The sequence below is a fragment of the Narcine bancroftii genome, chromosome 8 (genome assembly GCF_036971445.1).
Source record: "Narcine bancroftii isolate sNarBan1 chromosome 8, sNarBan1.hap1, whole genome shotgun sequence".
Classification (NCBI taxonomy): domain Eukaryota; kingdom Metazoa; phylum Chordata; class Chondrichthyes; order Torpediniformes; family Narcinidae; genus Narcine; species Narcine bancroftii.
The window spans coordinates 75,090,818-75,113,265 of NC_091476.1; the positions used below are offsets into that span (position 1 = coordinate 75,090,818).

Genomic DNA, 22,448 nt, shown 5'->3' on the forward strand with positions numbered 1-22,448 from the left:
TCACACACTACCGGGCTCAAAAGCTGAGAGAAGCTCCCTCAGCAACTTCCCATCACACACTCCCAGGTTCACACACTCCCAGGTTCACACACAGGGTGAAGCTCCGTCCACACCGTTCCATCACGCACTCCCAGGGTCAGATGCACAGTGAAGCGCACTCTGCACTGTCCCATCACACGCACCAGGGGTCAGACACAGAGAGAAGCTTTCTCACACCGTCCAATCACAAACTCCCAGGGTCAGACACAGAGTGAAGCTCCCTCTGCAACGTCCCATCACACACTCCCATTGTAAGAAACAGAGTGAGACACCCTCCGCACCATCGTGTCATTCACACCCTGGGTCATACAGTGAGTGAAGCTCCCTCCGCACCGTCCTATCGCACATTCCCAGAGTCAGTCGCAGTGGTCAAATAGAGAGTGAAGCACCTTCCGCACCATCCCATCGCACACTCCTGGGCTCAGAAGCTGAGAGAAGCTCATTCTGCATCGTCGTGTCACACACTCCAGGGGTCAGACACAGGGTGAATCTCTCTCCACACTGTCCCATCACATACTCCTGGAGTCAGATACAGACTGAGGTTCGCTCCACACCTTCCCATTACACACTCCCGAGGTCAGTCACAGAGTGAAGCTCTCTTCGCATCTTCCCATCACACACTCCTGTGGTTAGACACAGGGTGAAGCCACCTCCGCACCGTCAAATCACATACTCCCGAGGTCAGACAAAGAGTGAAGCTCCAACCACACCGTTCCGTCACATAATTGCGGGGTCAGACACAGTGTGAAGCTCCCTCCGCACCATCACGTCACACACTCCCAGGGTCAGACACAGAGTAAAGCTCCCTTCACACCTTCCCGTCACACACTCCTGGGGTCAGACATAGAGTGAAGCTCCCTCCGCAGCGTTCCATCACCCACTCCCGGGGTCAGTCACAGAGTGAAGCTCCCTTCGCACCGTCCCGTCACACACTCCTGGGGTCAGACACAGAGTGAAGCTCCCTTCGCACCGTCCCGTCACACACTCCTGGGGTCAGACACAGTGTGAAGTACCCTCCGCACTATCCCGTCTCTCACACCCGTGGTCAGACACAGAGTGAAGCTCCAACCATACCGTTCCGTCACATAATCGCGGGGTCAGACACAGTGTGAAGCTCCCTCCGCACCATCACGTCACACACTCCTGGGGTCAGACACAGAGTAAAGCTCCCTTCACACCTTCCCGTTACACACTCCTGGGGTCAGACATAGAGTGAAGCTCCTTCCGCAGCGTTCCGTCACCCATTCCCCGGGGTCAGACACAGTGTGAAGTTCCCTCCGCACCATCCCGTCTGTCACTCCCGTGGTCAGACACAGATTGAAGCTCCCTCCGCACCGTCCAATCACACACTCCCGGGGTCAGACGCAGAGAGAAGCCTCCTCCTCAACGTCATATCACACACTCCCGGGGTCACACACAATGTGAAGCTCCCTCCGCACCGTCCTATTATACATTCCCGGAGTCAGACACAGGGTGAATCTCCCTCCGAACCGTCCCATCCCACACACCAGTGGTCAGTTAGAGAGTGAAGTTCTCTCCACACCATCACATCGCACACTCCCGGGCTCAGAAGCTAAGAGAAACTCCCTCCGCAACGTCCCATCACACACTCCCGGGTTCAAACACAGGGTGAAGCTCCCTCTGCACAGTCTCACCACACACTCCAGGGGTCAGACACAGAGTGAAGCTCCCTCCACATCGTCCTGTCACACACTCCCAGGGTCAATCACTGAGTGAAGCTAACTCCAAACTGTCCCATCACACATGCCTGCGGTCAGGCACAGAGTGAAACTTCACACCATCCCATTGCACACTCCGGGGGTCAGATAAAGAGTGAAGCTCCCTCGACACCATCCCATCACACACTCCCGGGGTCAGAAACATAGGGAAATTTCCTCAAATCGTCCTGTCACACACTCAGGGGGTCAGACACAGTGAAGCTCCCTCCGCACGGTCCCATCACACACTCCCGGAGTCAGAAACAGATGAAGATCCCTCCGCACCATCCCCTCACACACTCCCAGGGTCACGCACAGTGTGAAGCTCCCTCCATACCATCCCGTCACACACTCCCGGGCTCAGAGACAGGGTGAAGACCCCTGCGCATCGTCCAATCACAAAACCCTGATGTCAGACACAGGATGAAGCTCCCTCCGCACCATCCATTCACACACTCCTGGGGTCACACACAGGCTGAAGATCCCTCCACACCGTCCCGTCACGTACTCCCGGAGTCAGACACAGGGTGAAGCCCCCTCCGCACTGTCCAATCACAAACTCCCGGTGTCAGACACAGGGTGAAGCTCCCTCTGCATCGTCCCGTCACACATTCCCGTTGTAAGAAACAGAGAGAGGCACCCTTCGCACCGTCCCATCACACACTCCCGGGGTCAGACCCAGAGTGAAGCTCCCACCACTCCGTCAAATCACATACTCCAAGTGTCAGACACCAAGTGAAGTTCTCTCATACTGTCCCGTCACACATTTCCAGGGCAGACCCAGAGTGAAGCTCTCTCCGCACTGTCCCATCACACACTCCTGCGGTGAGACACAGGGTGAAGCTCCCTCTCCACAGTCCCATCACATGCTCCCGGGTTCAGAGACAGAATGAAGCTCCCTCCGCACCATCCTATCACACACTCCCTGCATCAGACACAGAGTGAATCTCCCTCCGCAACCTTCCATCGCACACTCTTGGGGTCAGACAGAGAGTGATGGTCCCTTCGCACTGTCCCATCACACTCCCCGGGTCAGACAGAGAGTGAAGTTCCCTTCGCTCCATCCCATCACACACTCCCGGGCTCAGAAACAGAGTGGCTGCCTGCCCAATGGTGGGTGGTTGGCTTACCTATTCTTGGGCAATGGAGAGAATACCCTGGCAGAGTGGTGAAGTCTGGACCTCCTCAGGCAGGGGTCTGTTTTAGATTAAACCATCCCCATTAACTCTATCCCTCCTTTCGATGCTGGGATAAATCCCACAACCAGTGCATGTCCCACCTGGGATCCGTTGCCAACATTTGTCCCAATACCTGGTGGTAACTCTGTTCTGCCTTGGGTTGACAGGTGACATTCACTGGCCTACAACCTGTCCACAGTGGAGGGAGTCCATCCGTCGTTGGAAACTTCCCCTGCAAACAGTGTGGCAAGTAAGTGGAGGGGAGGGAGGTAGATGAAGGGTGAGGGGGAGAAAGGTGGGTGCGGGGAGAGCGAGGGAGGGTTTGGGGAGAGATGTGGTTGCAGGGAAGAGTGGGTTGTGGGGAGAGAGGGGGTCCTGGGGAAAGATTGAGCTGCGGGGAGAGAGGAGGCAGCGGAGGGGCAGTGCAGTTGATAGCGGGTAGCGGAGGGGTAGGAGAGGAGGGAGAGACAGGAGAAACAGAGAGAGGGGTCAGAGAATTGTGTAGGGAAGGAGAAGGGGTAGGGAGAGAGAGAGAGAGAGGGAGACAAGAGATTGGAGACAGAGAGGGGGGAGGAAGAGAAAGGGGGTAGGGAAAGAGGGGGTAGGTAAGAGAGAGATGAGAGAGAGAGGGGAGAAGGGAGAGAGAAAGTGGTAGGGAGAGAGGGAGTAGGGAAGAGATAGATGAGACAGAGAGAGGGGGGTAGACGGGGTGGAGGGAGAGAGAGGGGGAAGGGAGAAAGAAGAGGGAGACAGAGGGGTGCAGAGAGAGAGAAAGACAGAGAGGGGATTGAGAGAGAGGGGGAGTAGAGAGCGTTAGTGAGAGAGGAAGAGAGGGTGGGCCTGAATTTGAGGCAATGGGATTGAGAACACCAAGCGGGCTGAGATGCGGTGGAAGAGTGGGAAGGGGCAGTCACTTCTCCTGACCGTTCCCTGCCCTGACCCCCCCACTCCTCACCGTAGGATGTTCTACAAGATCAAAAGCCGCAATGCCCATATGAAGATCCATAGGCAGCAGGATGACTGGCAGCACCGCTCGCAGGAAGCCCTCCTGCCCCAAATCCCCTGCTCCACGGGAAATCCCCCTGCCACTGCGCCCCTCCACCCCAGCTGGGGGCACCCGGAGGTGCAACTGCCTTGCCTGTACCACCAGGACAGCGAGCACAACCCCAGCAAGGGGCCATGTCAAAACTACTACCTGTGAATGAGAGAGAGAGAGAGAGAGAGAGAGAGAGAGAGAGAGGAGAAGACTGGGGACATGAGGGCTGGGAGTCAGTGAGCCAGACAGTCGATGGTTGGTGCCAGAGCCCTCTGTTGGAACTCCTGCTGACCTGCTCAGTTCCTCAAGTGCCCCTGTGTTCTCGAAACAACGATCCTCTATGAAGCACCAACTGTGAAGAAACCAGACCTTGCCCCAAGGTGCAGTCTGGAAATCTGAGCCACTCCCTTAAATCCCACACACCGCATCAGGTGTATTCCCCCCACCCCTTCCCTCACCCCTGCCGCGTTTCTCATGACGCTGGAGAAACTCAGCAGGTCAAACAGTGAACTTTATACAGCAAAGATAAAGAAGGCTTTTGGTCTGCTGGCCTTTATAAATCATAGCATAGAATATAGGAGCTGGGAAGTGAGGTTGAGAATGTTCAAGGCATTGGTGAGGCCAAGTTTGAAGTATTGTGTGCAGTTCTGGTCTCCAAATTATGGGAAGGATATCAATAAGGTAGAGAGGGCTCAAAGAAGGTTTACTAAAATGTTGCCTGGATTGCAGTTTCTTGAATACGGAGAAAGATTGAGTAGACTGGAACTTTATTCATTGGAGCATAGAAGGTTGAGGGGGGATTTAATAGAGGTATATAAAATTATGAGGGGATAGACAGAGTAGATGTGAATATGCTCTTCCCCTTGAGGGTAGGATAGATTGGAACAAGGGGTCATAAGTTGAGGGTTAGGGGGCAGAACTTTAGAAGTAATATGAGAGGAAGCTTCTTCACTCAGAGAGGGGTGGCTGAGTGGAATGACCTTCCAGAAAGTGTGGTTGCAGCAGGGTCAATTCTGTCATTTAAGAGAAGGTAGGATGAGTGCATGGATGTGAGGGGATTGGAGGGTTATGGATAGGTAGAGGGGACTAGAGAAGATCATTTAAATCAGTGCGGACTAGAGGGGCCGAGATGGCCTGTTTCCGTACTGTAATTGTTATATGGTTATATGCACCATTTCATCGGATGCAAGGATCGACAACGAGATAGACAACAGACTCGCCAAGGCAAATAGCGCCTTTGGAAGACTACACAAAAGAGTCTGGAAAAACAACCAACTGAAAAACCTCACAAAGATTAGTGTATACAGAGCCGTTGTCATACCCACACTCCTGTTCGGCTCTGAATCATGGGTCCTCTACCAGCATCACCTACGGCTCCTAGAACGCTTCCACCAGCGTTGTCTCCGCTCCATCCTCAACATTCATTGGAGCGACTTCATCCCTAACATCGAAGTACTTGAGATGGCAGAGGCCGACAGCATCAAATCCACGCTGCTGAAGATCCAACTGCGCTGGGTAGGTCACGTCTCCAGAATGGAGGACCATCGCCTTCCCAAGATCGTGTTATATGGCGAGCTCTCCACTGGCCACCGTGACAGAGGTGCACCAAAGAAGAGGTACAAGGACTGCCGAAAGAAATCTCTTGGAGCCTGCCACATTGACCACCGCCAGTGGGCTGATATCGCCTCAAACCGTGCATCTTGGCGCCTCACAGTTCGGCGGGCAGCAACCTCCTTTGAAGAAGACCGTAGAGCCCACCACACTGACAAAAGACAAAGGAGGAAAAATCCAACACCCAACCCCAACCAACCAATTTTCCCTTGCAACCGTGTCTGCCTGTCCCGCATCGGACTTGTCAGCCACAAACAAGCCTGCAGCTGACGTGGACATTACCCCTCCATAAATCTTCATCCACGAAGCCAAGCCAAAGAGAAAGAGAAGAAGAAATATGCATCACCAATGTTTCAGGCTTGAGCCCTTCATCAAGGGGGGGAGCAAGTTGTCAGCAGGCGCCCAAATAAAATGGTGGGGGGGAAGGGGCACGGTCCCACGGGCAGGTGGATAAGGGAAGGAGGGCTCACCGGCAGACTGGGGGGAGGGGGGATGGCTCTGTGAATGGAGAGGGAAGGGGGCTGGAGGAAAGGACAGGGAAGGGGAGCGGATTGGAGAGAGGCAGGGATTACAGAGGGGGGGGGGGGGGGAGGGGGGCAGTCTCTCCGTGGTGGCTGTCTCTACGTCGGAGGGACTGGGCGCTTCGCTGAGCACCTTCGCTCCATCCGCATCAATGACAGGGTTCTCTCAGTGGCCGGCCAGTCTAATTCTGCGCCCCTCTCCTGCTCTGGCTTGTCTGTCCACGGCCTCGTGTACTGTCCCCCCAAGACCACCCGTCAACTGGAGGAGGAACACCTAATATTCCGACTGGGCGGTCTCCAGCCGGACAGCGTGAACATCGACCTCTCGAGGAAGGCTCAAGACCCTGTTTGACCTGCTGAGTTTCTCCAGTGTCTAGTTTTTAATTCAACCACGGGGTCAGCAGACCTTCGTGTTTACTGCCTGATGTACTATGGCTGATGTTATGACAACCCCACCCACCAGTTGATGGGGAGGGTGGGCAAATAGGTCGACCTGGTCACCTCTGAGGCATAAAAATGATTAAGGAACCTGCATTGATTTAGCTGCCAGGGATGAGCTTGGAGGCTGGAAAACTCGGAATCGTGTTTAAGATGGTGAGAGAGGGTTGTGGAACTGCAGCCGCTGGAATCTAGAGCCAAAGGTCATCTCCTTCCTACCACCCCTCTCCTGACCCAGCCTTTGGCCGCGGGTTCTAGAGCACTGTGGGGAGGGCAGAGAGAGGGAGGGACGAGTGGCCGGATGTCAGCGAGACCAAAGGGGCTGGTGGTGGGTGTCCAGAGGAGGGTGGGGCTCGCTCTGGTGCTGAGATGGAGATCGTCGACAGTTCTGGGGGAGTGGGGGTCGATGTCCTCTGTGACCTGGCCCACCCACGACGATGCCATGGCCAAGAGAGTGCACCACCATCTCGACCTCTTCAGAAGCCTGAGGACATTCAGCCCTTCACCTGCATCCCTGAACATCTACAGATGGAGCACTGAATATTCTCTGTCAGGGAGCATCTCTGTGTGGGACGGGAACTGCTCCGCACAAGTCCATAAGAAGCAGCAGGGGTCAGTCTATCAGACACCCCTCCCCTCCACTGACCGTCCACATCACACTCCCTCCCCTCCATCGAGTCCCTCTACACACCCCCTCCCCTCAATTGACTCCGTCTACACACCCCCTCCACTCAATAATCTATACACACCCCCTCCCCTCAATCAACTCCATCCACATACCCCCTCCCCTCCATCAACTCCGTCTACACAACCACTCTCCTCAATCGACTCCCACCACACACCCCTTCTCCTCCGTCTGTTCTCCATCGCAACCCCCCTGAATGAAAAGACCCTCCCCATCCTGGGCACACTCTCATCCCCATCCCTCCCACCGAGAAGCAGATCCCTCTGGGTCAGGGAATGAAACCAATGGTCCTGGTTGTCGTTACATCCTTGAATCAACTCCTCACATTTCATTCAGTTAAAAAAAAATGTAAATACATCAGTTTTACAACTTCTATTTTAAAGTTTATAATCTTAGTCCCAGAATGTTCGCTCCGTGTTTTATACATGCATTGTAAATAATTATTAAAATGTGTAAATATCTGCCATGGATGGTGTGAGGATGTTTGCAAATTTCGAGTGAGAAAATGCAGACAAGTCTGACCATAAAACATTACCGCACAGAAATAGGCCCTTTGGCCCTTCTGGTCTGAGCTGAACCTGTTTTTTTTTTGCCTAGTCCCAGTGACCTGCACCTGTTCCGTACCGCTTCCACCCATTGACCAGTCAAAATTCTTCTTCAGTGATAAAACTGAGTCGGCATTCACCACCTCTGCTCGTTCCGCACTCTCTGTGTGAAGAAGTCCCCCTAAACCTTTCACCTTTAACCCTCTGGTTTGTATCTCACCCACCCTCAGTGGGAAAAGCCGATCTACATTTACTCTGTCCCCCTCATAATTTTAAATATCAAATCTCCCCTCATTCTTCTACACTCCAGGGAATAAAGTCCGTACCCGTTTAACCTTTCCCTTTAACTCAGTTCTGAGTCCAGGCAACATCCTTGCAAATCTTCTCTGCCCTCTTTCTATCTTACTGATATCTTTCCTGATGTTCGGTGACCAAAACTCCACACAATTCTCCAAATTTGGCCTCACCAATGTCTTGTATGTGTTACCCCGATTCTATTTTATTGTTGTCACATTCCTCAGGGGTCCGCCCTTTCCTGACCTCACAAGGGACGGCAGACCTCCTTAGCCAAGGAAACCAATGCACTCACCAAAAGCAGGACCTCCTGAGATAATTTATCAAATAGCTTTAATCGATATTTCCACCTTGGCCAATTCTACCACCAGTCTCGTCTTGATCACTTATTTCAACACAGGAGACAGGCATTTGGCCCATCCAGTCTGAGCCAGCTCTCTGACCTTTAACCTAAACCTAAACTCTCTTGAAACTACCCCCTCCCCCAGATTCTACCTCCTCAGCCACACTCGAGGCAAATTATCCCATCACCCTGTCCTTGGGATGTTGGGGGATGGGGGGGAGAAACTACAGCATCCAAGGAAACCCAGGCAATTATGGGGGTGGGAAAGCTTGCAAACTCCACATAGACAGCGCTGGAAGGTGGGGATGGATCTGTGGAGCGGTGAGGCAGGGGCTGCATCAGTAGACAGATCCCACTAGTCACCCCCCCTCGTGGAGTCTCCCTGTGCTGCCATGCCAGGAGGGCGACACAAGCCCCCCCCCCCACCAAGCCGCTGCCAACCGGCACCTCAACTACACATGGCAGGGGGCTTGGCAAGGAGACCCCAGGGTGCCTGCGGTGGGGAGGGGGTATGAACCCCAGCTGTGCTCGGGAAACCTCGCCTGCCCTACGTGCAAGCTGTGGTGGGGGTGGGGTGGTCTGGGGTGAGGAATGGAGAGGGATGAAGGGAGGGCTGGGAGATGGAGGGGGGTGGGGGAGGGAAGGGGATGGAATTAAAGGGTGGTGAGAGGGGGAAGAGGAGGCAGGGTAGGGGTGAGGTGGGGGTGAAAGGGTTGAAGTGGGAAAGGGTCAAAGGTAAGGAGAGGGTGAATGAAAGGGGAGGGGTGGGGGTGAGGGGGAGAGGGGGGAGGGGTGGGGGTCAGGGGTGAGGGGGAGAGGGGGGTGGGGTGAGGGGGTGGGGAGTGGAGGAGAGGGGGTGGAGTGAGGAGTAGATGGGAGAGTGAGGTAAGGGGGGAGGGTGAGGGGGCGAGGAGAGGGCAGGGTGAGGGGGTGATGGGGCCAGGGCAGGAGGGAGACGTGTGAAGAAGTCCTGGCACCGCAGCGTCAAGGCTGTTCCAGGGCATTTCCCATAGAGGGAGGGGGGAGAAGGCGCCAGAACGAAGTTTCATTTACCGCGTCGATGGGCAGTGCATGAATGAGAAGGCAGGGATCAAGGGTGAAAGGGGAGGCATGTGCGGGGATCCCCTTGCTGCCCTTCACACCTCAACCCTCAAGTCTGAACCTCTACCCTCCTTCACCAGGGCTTCCTCCTGCTTCATCTTGGGCCTCTCCGTACGAGTGTGCCACACAAGGACCTGCGGCCAGAGACAGCCATCCGTGAGCACCAAAACAGACCCTTCAGCCCATCCAGTCCCTGCTGGACTGTCACCTTCCCCAAGGACCATTCCCAAATCGTCCTTGAAATGGCAATTCATTCCCCATCCCCCTCTACACCCCTACTCTCCCCACCCTCCTATTCCCCACTACTCTTCCCCTCCCCCCCCACCCTCCCAGCTCGGTCCCCACCCTCCCATTCCCCACTGCCGCCACTCTCTGCACGGAGAACTTCCCTGCACACGCCTCCCCTTTTACCCTTGATCCCTGCCCTCTCGTTCATGCACTGCCCATCGACGCAGTAAATGAAACTTTGTTCCGGCCCCTTCTCCCCCCACCCTCTATGGGAAATGCCCCGGCACGGCCTTGACGCTGCGGTGCCAGAACCGGTGAGGTAGGCCGCTGGCACAGTCCCGTGGTGGCACATGAAGTTCGCACTGCAAGGGAGCACCAAATTAAGAACCAGAAGGTGCTGTGGATGCCGTGCTGCACAGGGAGGTGATGCTGAGGGCACGGAGAGGCTGCAGAGAGAGAGGAGGAGAACGGGCAAAGAGGGGGCAGATGAACTACAACACCGGGAAGTGTACGGTCATGCGCTTTGGTAGAAGAAATAGACGGACTGAATATCATTTGGATGGAGAGAAAATTCCAAATTCAGATGTGAAGAGACCTGGGAGCCCTCATGCAGGATTCCTTGAAGGTCAACCTCCAGGTGAGTTGGGGGTGAAGAAGGCGAATGCAACGTTGACATTCAATTCTAGAGGGATCGTACATGAGCAGGGATGTGATGTTGAGACTCTATAAAGCACTGGTGAGAACTGTGGACAGGTTTGGGCACCATATTTGAGAAAGGACATGCTGGCATTGGGGAGGGTTAAGAGATTTACTAGAACGATACCAGGAATGAAAGGGTTAGGTTATGAGGAACAATTGTCAGCTCTTGGACTGGACTCCATGGGGTACAGAGGGATGAGGGGGGGCTCCTCATCGAGGCGTTTCGAACACTGAAAGGCCTGGGCAGAGTTGATGTGGTGAGGATGTTTCCATTGGTGGGGGAGTCTAGGACAAGGGTACACAACTTCAGGATAAAAGGGCGTCAAAGATGCAGAGAAATTTCTTCAGCCAGAGGGTCATGAATCAGTGGAACTTGTTGCCACAGATGGCCATGGAAGTGAGGTTGTTGGGGTATTTAAGGCAGAGATTGATAGGGATCTGATGAGTCGGGACATCAAGAGTTACGGGGAGAGAGCCGGGAAGTGGGGCTGGGTGGGAGGATGGATCAGCTCATAATTAGAATGGTGCGATAATCTCGATGGGCCTCCATCTTGGGAAATCTTGTGGATAATTCCATTTGTCTCCCCTCCCCCACACACCCTGCCTGTCCCATTCCCCCCCCCCCACCTCCACACAACCAGCCTGAGTGCCCCTACATTCAAGAGAAGCCCCGACTTCCCAGGAATATCTTTGCAGACCCCAGAAAAAGCCCCTCACACTCCAGAAGAAGCCATATAGACCACAGGAGAAGCACCCCTGCACCCCGGAAGAGGCTCCCCGCTCCCCAGCAGAAGCTCCCCGCAGCCTGAGAGAAGCCCCCCGCTCTCTGGGAGAACCCCCCCTGCACCCCGGAAGAGGCTCCCCGCTCCCCAGAAGAAACTCCCTGCATCCTGAGAGAAGACCCCCGCTCCCTGGGAGAAGCCCCCCTGTACTCACCGTTCTGCAGTCGTCAGCTTTGGGCTCCAGCTGCTCGACGGAGACCAGGGACTGCAGTAGGCTGCTCTCCAGGTAACCTCTCTCGGCCTGCGGATCGAAGCCGGCCTCTCGGTTGGCCAGGAGCAGTTGCAGTGCCACAGCGAAGCCGGCCATGTCAATGGGGAAGGGGCGGTTGGGCTTCCAGCCAGTGTGGAATCCCACCACCTTGTCCTGCTCCACCAGCGGCCCCTCAAACCGCATGCCCCCCACTAGGCCCACCGGCCACACTGACACCCGTTTGGTCCAGCGCATCTGTGGGGAGAGCGAGGGAAGGGGTGAGGATCGGCACTGGTGCCCACCAGGTTCGATTTTCTGGGGCCTCTCACCCACCCGCTATCAAGTGGGATCACCACAACCTCCACCCCAACCGGTACTGGGTATGATTAACCGAGACCTCCACCCCAACCGATGTCATCTAGGATTTATACTGAGACCCTCTGCCGCAACTTGGGATGGGTGGGATTCACCAGAACCAACACCCCAACTGGGGTAGAGTGGGATTAAACCCTCCCTGTTTCTGTAACCCCCTCTGGTCCCACACACCCTTCCCTGCCTCTGAAACCCCTTTCCAGTTCCCAACACCCCTCCCTGTCTCTGTAACCCTCTCCGGTCCCCTACACCCCTCCCCATCTCTGTAACCCCCCACCGGTCCCCCACACCCCTCCCTGTCTCTGTAACCCCCTCCGGTCCCCAACTCCCCTCCCTGTCTCTATCCACCTCCACCCCTCCCTGTCTCCATAAACCTCTTCCTCTCCCCACACTCATCCTCACCCCTGCCTCGTCCACACACCCCCCTGTTCCACTGGTGCTGCCCCTTTCCCCCTCACCCCCGCTCACCTCATCGAAGAGCCGCAGGCTGTAAGTGTTGTCGTCGTCAGCAAAGTAGACCACCGCCTCTTCGCTGAGCTCCCGGTTCTCCCGCAGCCAGCGGATGCCCAGGTTCCTCTGCTCCACCCCCCTGGCCTTCAGCCAGCTGGGGTCCTGGTCCTTCAGCTTCAGGACAGGTGGTGTGGCCATGTTGAGGTGGGTGTAGTGGAGTCCGCTCTGCCGCAGCAGGTGGGCCACCAGCTCGGTGCGCTGGTCCGCATCCTCCACCACGATCCAGTGGAAGTTCCGCAGGTGCCGAAAGGTCTGCGAGAGGCGCACCAGCTCTGCCTTCTGCACCCACCTGTCGGAGACACGGCGGCAATGGCTCATCCACACTAACCACGTGTCCGCCCACCCAGCTCTCCCAGCAGGCCCCTTCCATCCACCCTACCACCCGCGCACGCTCACCCTCTCACCAGCCAGGCACCTGTGGGGCGTGGGAGGAAATCGCAGCACCCGTGGGGGGGGGGGGTGTGGGGAGCGTGCAAACTCCACACAGTCAGTGGTGGAAATGTGGAGGGGGGAGAGAGGGTTCACCAGCTGGGGAGTGAAGGGGAAGGGGATGGGGACGGAGTGGTGAGCGGCTCAGAGAGAGGGATGTGGGGATGGGGAGAGCGGGGTTGCAACATACCCCATGTGCGAAGAGCCGGCTCTCGAGGGAGGCAATGGGAGATTGTTTCGCCCCACCGTCCTGTCCTGAGACAGTGTACCCTGGCGCAGTTCGATGAACCCATCCGCCCTATGTCTTGCATCACTGGACCCTCGCAGTCCCCCGTCACTGGAACAGCGCAGACCCCCGTCACTGGAACAGCGCAGACCCCCGTCTCTAGAACAGTGCAGACCTGCATCTCTGGAACAGCACAGACCCCCATCTCTTGAACAGTGTAGACCTGCGTCTCTGAATGCTGACCCCCCCCTCCCATACTGCGTGGTGAGCTGCGTACCTGGCGTAGGTGGGGGTGATGGCGTAGATGGTGGGCAGTGACCCATCAGTGCCCGCTGCACCCTGGGCTCTGAGCTGCGTATGCAGCCGCCTCACCTCGGCCTGCAGCTGTTGCACCCTCTGGTCGCGCTGCCGCACCTGCTCAGCTGCCGCCTTCACCTGCGCCGCGCTGTGACATGGCTGGCCTGCGGACAATCCACACCACATTGTGTCACTGGGACGTGCAGACCCCCTTCACTCATGCACCAGGGCAGGGGCGGGGGGTGCATCTACACCCGCCGATTCACCCCCTTTGGAATGTGGTAGTAAACCAGAGAACCCAGGGAGACCCACCCAGTCCCTGGGGAACGTCCAAACTTCACACAGACAGTGCCGGAGTTGGGGATGAAACCGGGGTCTTTGGGCCATGACCACAGTGTCAATCATTCAGGGTTCGTAGGAGAGAGTAAAGACACACGGAGATGCTGGAGGAACCAAGTCGGTCTCGCAACATCCTCAGGGGAGGTAAAGGTATATTACCGACGTATCAGGCCTGAGCCCTTTCTCAAGATGTGGTGGGGCTGTGGGGAGGGGAGGGTGAGAATGGAGAATGGGAGGGTGATGGGAGGGGGAGGGGGGTGGAGGAAGGAGAGGGGAGAACAGGAGGGTGGTGGGAGGGGGAAAAGGGGATGCGGAAGGAGTAGAGGGGGACGGTAGAGAGGGGGAGAGGGTGCAGAGGGGAGAGAGGGAGGGGTGCAGAGAGTGGAGGTGAGGGTGGTGGGAGGGGACGATGATTGACAGGGCGTGGGGGTGATGACACAATGGAGAGGGGCGACGGGTTGATTGACAGGTGGGGAGGATTATGTGATGATTGACAGGTGGAGGGGAATGACAAATGATTGACAGGTAGTGAGGGGAGGAGAAACTGGGTAATGATTGACATGTGAGGGGGCGGAGTGACGGGTGTTGATTGACGGGGAGTGGGGGGAAGGGAGATGGGAGGGGGAAGGGAGATGGGAGGGGGAGGAATGACCGGCCGACAGTGAGCGGACATTCGGCCTCTCTGGGCTGGTACTGACCCAGCTGCAGCAGCGCGTATACCAGCCCCAACACCGACAACAGGAAATAAGCGGCAAAAACCCTTCTCAACTCCAGCCTCATGGCGACGGCCCTGCTCCATCGCGCGTCACTGCCGCCCAACCCGCTGCATAGAGCGCTTTCACATGATGTCACTTCCGCCCGAATTTCCTTGCGCACCCTGCGCTGAAGCAGCTCGGCCACTCCCTCATGGAGACAGGCCGTCGTCTCCCTCCGTAACAGTCAAGGGAGCGTCCCGACAGAATTACTCCCTCATTGGCGGGGGTGAAAACAAAGAAAGAAATGTAAACAAACTGTGCAATGCAGAGAGAATACTGAGCAAAGTCAGGGTCTTTAAATGAGCCCCTGATGGGGTTTATGGTTGAGGAGTCTGATGGAGGGGGGCGACAGCTGGTCCTGTGGCCCCTGTACCCTCTTCCCTGGCGGCACCAGCCAGAACGGAACGTGCGCCGGGCGAGGCGGGTCTCTGCGTTCCCCGCCGCCGTCCTCGACGGTTTGCCCATGACATCCTGAGCCGTGTCTGCTCCCTTTTTGCGGGGGGGGGGGGGGTTTCACCTCCACCCCCCCCCCTTTCCTCCCGCTTGTTGCTGTGCCCTCCCTCCCTGATCCACCTCCTGCCTGTGGGACCCTGCTCCTCTCCCTGCCCCTCCACCCCACCATTTTGTTTCGGGCTTAAGCCCGAAACGTTGGTTGTGTATCTTCACCTTTGCTACACAAAGTTCGACCTGCTGAGTTTCTGCAGACTTTTGCGTTGAACTCACAGTGACGGGAATGTATGAAAGTCAAGGTGCGAACAAACTCTGAACAGTTTTCCCTTTGTAAATAATTGATGGTGAATAAAGTCTACTTTTGGAAAAGGTTTTCCCAGGCAGCCAAAGCGAGGGCGCTGAGGGGGAAGGACCCATTACTGGGCACTAAGGGGCTGAGACCAAGGGGAAGCCCCTCCAGCAACAGAAGGGGAAGAAGTGACAAGGTGCTATGGGGGTGGTAACGGGGTGTTGAGAGAACAGATTTAACAATGCACATTAATTGGAATGTGATATGATTTTCACTCTGGATGTGAAAAGACTTTGAGCTGTTTTCTTTTTTTGTAAACAATTTATTGTGGATAAAGTCGATTTTGGGGGGGGGGAGTTGGAATGGGGCAAAGGGGACTGAATCCGTGATCTCCTTGGTCAGTGCAAATCAGTAACGTCTCCTCACTGTCGGTCAGCACAGGAACGCCTCGAGGATGCATGCTCAGCCCACGGTTCCACTCACTCCACACTCATGACTGTGTGGCTAACGCGGGAAAATCCCAGTCTAACCCAACACAATCCTGGACAAGGATGAGTCACGAAAATCTGCAGGTGCTGCAATTGTAGTAAATACGTTCTCCCGCCTTCCGCAGGGACCGCTCCCTCCATAACTCCCTTGTCCACTCCCCGCCAATCATCCCCTTGGGACCTACCCCTACGACTGCCACCACCACCCTCACCACCATTCGGGGCCCCAAAGAGTCCTAACAAGTGAAGCAAAATTTCATTTGTGAATCTGCTGGGATCTTCTACTGCATCCTGCATTCCCGCTGTGGTCTCCTCTACAGAGATTGGACACGAACCGGGAGATCCCTGCACTGAGCACCTCGGCTCCATCCGCTGAAATAGTGCGGACCCCCCCCAGTGGCCGTCCGTTCCAATTTTCCAACGCATCCCCTTGTCCGTGGCCTCATGCATGGCCAGACTGCGACCATCCGCAAGTTGGAGGGTCAACACCTCATCTTCTGCCTGGGCTCCCTCCAACCGGACAGCATTAACGTCGACCTCCAGTTTCTGTTAAGCACCCCCCTCTTCTTCTTCCCCGCAGTCTCCTTCCCTCTCACTCTCTCTGTCCCCTTTTCCCTCTGTCTCCTTTCCCAGGGCCAAAATCAATTCTCACCCCTCCCCTCCATCTTATTCAACCAACACCTTTGGTTGGTCTGGACCCCTCCCCATCCCATTCTCTCTCCAGCCTTTCATTCAGATGCCTGACCTTTTTGCACCCTCACCTTGAGGAAGGGCTCAGGTCTGATGGGGCGTTACCTCCTGCAAGACCGGCCGCTCGGTGTGTTTTCACCCCGCTCTCTGCACCCATGACTGTGTGGGCGAGGCACAATTCAAACGTCTTCGACAAATACCCGATAACCCACATGTCAGGTGTCCTGCCCAGCACAAGAGGGATGAGACTCTTTGGCTTGAATGAGACGAGGATCTATGCCCTGATGCCCAAGGGAGTGAGTATTGAATAGAGGCACCACTTACTGACCAAAGAGAGCGAGGCAGTTGAACCGCAAAGATAACGCTTTGGGTTTGCGCCCTTCATCAAAATGTTGGCAGGTGTCTGAACTAAATGGTGGGGGAGGGGCACACGGTCCCGCAGGTGGACAGGGAGGGAGGGGGTACGGCTCTATGAATGGGGAGAGAAGGGGGTGGAGAGCTGGAGGGAAGAAGACGGAGGGAGGGGACCAGGCTAGCAGAATGCCGTCCGGTTGGAGACGGAAAATCAGGTGTCGCTCCTCCAGGTTTACGGGTGGTCTTGGTTTGAGGCCATGGACAGACATACTGGCCACTGAGGCGGACGGAGCGGAGCTGCTCGGCGAAGCGACCTCCCAGTCCGTGTCCCGCCTCGCCAATGTCGAGATGGCCGCAACGCGAGCACCAGACCCAGTAAATCAGTCCTGCGGATACACAAGTCAAGGGGCAGAAAACTGTCGGCCGGCGCCCGACAGAAGAGAGAGGAGAGTGGGGGAAAGTTGTGGTTGCAGGGCAGGAGGGGGTGGGTGGAAAGGGGGACAGCAGCGATCGGGGGAGGAGGGGATGGGTGGATGAAGGGAGGGAGAACGGGAAGGGGGGGGTGGGATGCCTGCCGACCGAGAAGGTTGCAGCGGGGTCCAGCTACGGCACGGGAGGGAAAAATTCGTCCCCTGTGTACACCCTCTGCCTGCTACCACATCCGGAACGGACGAGTGAGGAGCCCACACACGGCGTTCAGGTTCACTTCTATTTAATTGAGCAGAGATCTCGGCGACCCGCTGGCGTCCGCCCGCTCCGGCCTGTCTCATGAACTCTCCTCGTCTTCCTCCGTCTTCATGCACGGCCCATTACTTCTGATCTTGACGCGGTTGTTGTTCAGCCTGGGGAAGAACGTTCACACGGGTGGCAGCTCGTTCAATGCTCCCAAACTTTGGGGCATCTGTGACTGTTGTCCCTCTGACGGGAGAGAGGGAGGGGGATGGGGGGAACGTTCGGTGCCCGGTTGGTGGGGTGGGGGGGAGGTGAGACCAGGGAATTTCTGCAGACAGAAACGGAGCAAGTCGAGATTGGCTTGAAAACCGTCTTCACAGGGGTGGAGATTGGGATCAGCCATCCTCCCCCTCCCATCTGCCCAGGGCAGCTCCCCCTCCCCTCTCCTCTCCCTTCCCTCCCTCTTCACCTCTCCCCCTCCATTCCCTCCTCACGCTCTCCCTCCCTCCCTCCCTCTCCCCTCCCTCCACACTCCCTTCCTTCCTCACCCCATCCCCTTCCTCCTCTCCCTTCCCTTCTTCCTCACCCCCACCCCTCCTCCCTCCCTACTCCCCCTCCCCTCCTTCCTCACCCCATCCTTACTCCTCCCTCCTCTCCTCCCTCTCTCATCCCCCTCCTCCACTTCCTCTCCCTCTCCCCTCTTTCTTCACCTCCTCCCTCTCCCTTCCTCCTCTCCCTCTCCTTATCCCTCTCATTCTCTCCCTCACCTTTTCCCTTTCACCCTTTCCTTCTCCCACTCTATCCACATCCTCCCCTCCTCCCTCACCCCAATCACCCTCTCCATCCGTGTCCACCTTCCCCACTTCCCTCCCCATCTTCTCCCTCTCCCCTTCCTCTCCCTCCTCCTCTATTCACTCTATTCCCCTCCCCCCCCTCATCCCCCTCAACTGGGCCCTGGTACCTGACAGCACCCCCACCCCGTTCCCCTCCCAGTGACGGTGACCAGGCACTCACCAGTTGTAGAGACAGAGGTTGCACCAGTTTATGTAGGTGACCCCGTCCGTGCCACAGACGTACTTTGTGAACATGGGGCAGACTGGCAGATCGGAGAAATCTTGGCAGTCCAGCTGCAGGGAGCAGATCGGCAGGGCGATAGGTTTAGAAAGGAAATCCTCGCATTGAATCCCAGAGGGTGTGACATCATGGTCAGCATGGCCATGGGGAAGGGGAGGGGGAGTAGGGAGGGAGGAGGGGTGGGGGTGAAGAATGAAGGGAAGGGAGAGGAGGAAGGGGAGGGGGTGAGGAAGGAAGGGAGAGGGAGAAGAGGGAGAGGGAGAAGAGGGAGGGAGAGGGAGAAGAGGGAGGGAGGGAGAGGGTAAGGAGGGAAGTGGGCTGAAGGGCCTGTTTCCATGCCATGTGACTCAATAAATCACCACCCCCACCCCTTATCCATGAGCTCCTTCTAGAGATCTGCACACCCTGTGGTTGTAGTCAAAGTACGGGATGCTGGAGAAACTCAGCCAGTCTCGCAACAACCGCAGGCGGTAAAGGTACGTCACTAACGTTTCCAGCCTGCGCCCTTCCTGCAAGATGAAGCAGGTCGGGACCTGAATCCAAAGATGAGGGAGTCGAGTTCAGGGAACTGGACGTTGTTGAGGTGATGGAGGGTGCGTGAAGCGTCCTGGATGTAGGTGGAGAAGGACTGGACTGGGAGGTGGAGGGGCTCAAGGGAAGCAGAGACCAATTCGATGGGTCTGCAAGGATGATGGGATTTGTGGATCTCGCAGAAATCGAGAGGTAGAAATGGGCCAGACGGGGTTGGAAAACGGTGAGGGGAGGACGTGCCAGCGAGGGGACCGGAAGTGATGAGCTCAGAGATGGTGCAAGATACAGGGGTTTCATGTGTCCTGGTGGCGAGGGGTCCTGTTGAAGGGGTCAGTAAGGAGGAGGGGTCCAGCTTTGCCTAGATACGGAGAAGTGTGCCAGACCTCAACATCACTGCCCTCGCCTGTGGCTTTGATGGGATTGGTGCAGAGAGAGTGGAGGACCAGATCTCGTAATGGGTGAGATCGGAAGGGGATGATCGCTGTTTCTAAAAGAAGGGGTTCAAACCAGGCTGTGGGCTATAGGAGACTGGAGTTCACTGTGGGCTGGGGGAAACTGGTTCATATTGGGCTGCGGGAAACTGGAATTCACACCGGGCTTTGGGCTGGGGGAGACTGGGGTTCACACCCGGCTGTGGGATGGGGGAAGAGAGGGATTCACACCAGTCGGTGGGCAGGGGAAGACTGGGATTCCGATCAGGCTATGGGTTGGGGGAGACTGGGATTCCCACCGGGCTGTGGGCTAGGGGAGACTGGGGTTCACACCATGCCATGGGCTGGAGGAGACAAGGATTCACACTGGGCTGTGGGCTAGGGGAGACTGGGATTTCCACCAGGCTGTGGGCTGTGGGAGACTGCCATTCAGACTGAGATGTTGGCTGCGGGAGACTGGGATTCCCACCGGGCTGTGAGCTGGGGGAGACTGGGATTCACACCGGACTGTGGGATGGTGGAGACAGGGATTCCCACCGGGCTGTGGGCTGGGGGAGACTGGGATTCACATCGGGATGTGGGCTGGAGGAAACAGGGATTTCCACCGAGCTGCAGCTGGGGGAGACTGGTATTCTCACCGGGCTGTGAGCTGGGGGAAGACTGGGATTCACACCGGACTGTGGGATGGTGGAGACAGGGATTAACACCGGGCTGTGGATGGAGGAGACAGGGATTCAGACCGGGCTGTGGCTGGGGAAGACTCGGATTCACTGTGGGCTGGGGGAGACCGGGATTCACACCAGGTGGTGGGCAGGGAAAGACTGGGCTTCCGGTCAGGCTGTGGGTTGGGGGAGACTGGGATTCCCACAGGGCTGTTTGCTGGGGGAGACAGGGATTCACACCTGGGTGTGGGCTGGGAGAGACTGGGATTCAGACTGAGATGTGGGCTGCGGGAGAGTGGGATTCACACTGGGTTGTGGGCTGGGGGATAGACTGGGGTTCACACTGGGCTGTGGGCTGGGGGAGACTCGGAATCCCACAGGGCAGTGGCTGGGAGAGTCTGGGATTGCCACAGGGCTGTGGGCTGCGGGAGACTAGGATTCACACATTCCTGTGGGCTGTGGGAGACTCGGACTCCTACAGGGCTGTGGGCTGGGGAGAACTGGGATTCTCACAGGGCTGTGGGCTGGACGAGACTGGGATTCGCATCGGGCTGTGGTCTGCGGGCTGCGGGAGACAGGGATTCGCACCAATTTGTGGGCTGGCGGGGACAGGGATTAGCACCAGGCTGTGGGCTGGGGGAGACAGGGATTTGCACCAGGCTGTTGGCTGGGCGAGACTGGGATTCAGACCAAGATGTGGGCTGGGGGAGACTGGGATTCGCATCGGGCTGTGAGCTGCGGGAGACTGGGATTCCCACAGGGCTGTGGGCTGGGGGTGAATGCGATTCCCAGAGGACTGTGGGCTGGGGGAGACTGGGATTTCCACAGCGTTGTGGGCTGGGGGAGACTGCGATTCCCACTGGACTGTGGGCTGGGGGAGAGTGGGATTCACACTGGGTTGTGGGCTGGGGGAGACTGGGATTCATACCAGGTTGTCGGCTGGGGAGACTGGGATTCACACCGCGCTGGGGCTGGGTGAGACTGGGATTCCCACAGGGCTGTGGGCTGGGGGAGACAGGGATTCACACCTGGGTGTGGGCTGGGAGAGACTGGGATTCAGACTGAGATGTGGGCTGCGGGAGACTGGGATTCACAATGGGCTGTGGGCTGGGGGAGATTGGGGTTCACACTGGGTTGTGGGCTGGGAGACTGGGGTTCACACTGGGTTGTGGGCTGGGGGAGACCGGGATTCACACCAGGTGGTGGGCAGGGGAAGACTGGGCTTCCGATCAGGCTGTGGGTTGGGGGAGACTGGGATTCCCATCGGGCTCTGTACTGGGGGAGACTGAGGTTCACACCATGCCGTGGGCTGGAGGAGACAAGGATTCACACCGGGCTGTGGGCTAGAGGAGACAGGGATTCAGACCGGCCTGTGACTGGGGAGAATGGGATTCCCTGTGGGCTTGGGGAGACTGGGATTCCCTGTGCGATGGGGTGACTGGGATTCCCATTGGGCTGGGGGAGAATGGGATTCTCTGTGGGCTGGGCGAGACTGGGATTCCCTGTGGGCTTGGGGAGACTGGCATTCCCACAGGGTTGTGGGCTGGGGGAGACTGTGATTCGCAGCAGGCTGTGGGCTGGGAAAGACTGGGATACACACTGGACTGTGGGCTAGGGGAGACTGGAATTCCCACAGGGGTGTGGGCTTGGGGAGACTGGAATTTACACTGGGTTGTGGGCTGGGGGAGACTGGGATTCACACGGGGTTGTGGGCAGGGCAGACTGGGATGCACACCGGGCTGTTTGCTGGGGGAGACTGGGATTCCCACAAGGCTGTGGGCTGGGGGAGACAGGAATTCACACCTGGGTGTGGGCTGGGGGAGACTGGGATTCAGACTGAGATGTGGGCTGCGGTTGACTGGGATTCACACCGGGCTGTGCGTTGGGGGAGACTGAAATTTCGACAGGGCTGTGGGCTAGGGGAGACTCGGATTTCCAAAGGGCTGTACTCTGGGGGAGACTGGGAATCCCACAGGGCTGTTGGCTGCGAGAGACTAGGATTCTGACAGTGCTGTGGGCTGTGGGAGACTGGGATTCCCACAGGGCTGTGGGCTGGGGAGAACTGGGATTCACATCGGGCTGTGGTCTGCGGGAGACTGGGATTCGCACCATTTTGTGGACTGGCGGAGACAGGGATTAGCACCAGGCTGTGGGCTGGGGAAGACAGGGATTTGCACCAGGCTGTGGGCTAGGCGAGACTGGGATTCAGACCGATATGTGGGCTGGGGGAGACTGGGATTCGCATCGGGCTGTGGGCTGGGGGAGAGTGGGATTCACACTGGGTTGTTGGCTGGGGAAGACTGGGATTCACACCGCGCTGGGGCTGGGTGAGACTGGGATTCCCATAGGGCTGTGGGCTGGGGGAGACAGAGATTCACACCTGGGTGTGGGCTGTGAGAGACTGGGATTCAGACTGAGATGTGGGCTGCGGGAGACTGGGATTCACACTGGGCCGTGGGCTGCGGGAGACT

At 57.2% G+C, this 22,448-nt stretch overlaps 3 protein-coding genes across 7 annotated transcripts in view; 1 reads left to right on the plus strand and 2 right to left on the minus strand.

The window, feature by feature from the left end:
* LOC138740901 (transcriptional-regulating factor 1-like) overlaps positions 1–6,018 on the plus strand; it is a 60,459-nt gene extending 54,441 nt beyond the window's left edge. For both annotated transcript variants that reach the window (XM_069894196.1, XM_069894195.1), the window contains exons 14-15: positions 3,103–3,185; positions 3,896–6,018. In XM_069894196.1, coding sequence (XP_069750297.1) covers positions 3,103–3,185; positions 3,896–4,136 — 324 coding nt within the window. In that variant the 3' untranslated portion in view covers positions 4,137–6,018. The remainder of the gene's footprint in view (positions 1–3,102; positions 3,186–3,895) is intronic.
* Positions 6,019–8,381: 2,363 nt separating this feature from the next.
* b3gat3 (beta-1,3-glucuronyltransferase 3 (glucuronosyltransferase I)) lies at positions 8,382–14,414 on the minus strand. Of its 3 annotated transcripts, XM_069894197.1 has the most exons (6): positions 14,280–14,413; positions 13,223–13,406; positions 12,910–13,128; positions 12,249–12,579; positions 11,373–11,663; positions 8,382–9,643 (listed from the first exon to the last, which is right to left on the minus strand). In XM_069894197.1, the coding sequence occupies exons 1-6, from the start codon at positions 14,359–14,361 to the stop codon at positions 9,545–9,547; spliced, it is 1,206 nt and encodes a 401-aa protein (XP_069750298.1). In that variant the 5' UTR covers positions 14,362–14,413; the 3' UTR covers positions 8,382–9,544. The 3 variants fall into 3 exon arrangements, with proteins under 3 accessions (XP_069750298.1, XP_069750299.1, XP_069750300.1); XM_069894198.1 differs by lacking the exon at positions 12,910–13,128 and having other exon boundaries at positions 14,280–14,411; XM_069894199.1 differs by lacking the exons at positions 12,910–13,128; positions 13,223–13,406 and having other exon boundaries at positions 14,280–14,414.
* Positions 14,415–17,302: 2,888 nt separating this feature from the next.
* Positions 17,303–22,448, minus strand: part of LOC138740903 (serine protease inhibitor Kazal-type 1-like) — a 99,890-nt gene continuing 94,744 nt past the window's right edge. Inside the window, exons 6-7 of one of the 2 annotated variants that reach the window (XM_069894207.1) lie at positions 18,294–18,406; positions 17,303–17,449 (exon numbers count right to left, since the gene is read on the minus strand). In XM_069894207.1, the coding sequence (XP_069750308.1) occupies positions 17,374–17,449; positions 18,294–18,406 (189 nt within the window). In that variant the 3' untranslated portion in view covers positions 17,303–17,373. The other variant, XM_069894206.1, reaches the window with a different exon arrangement.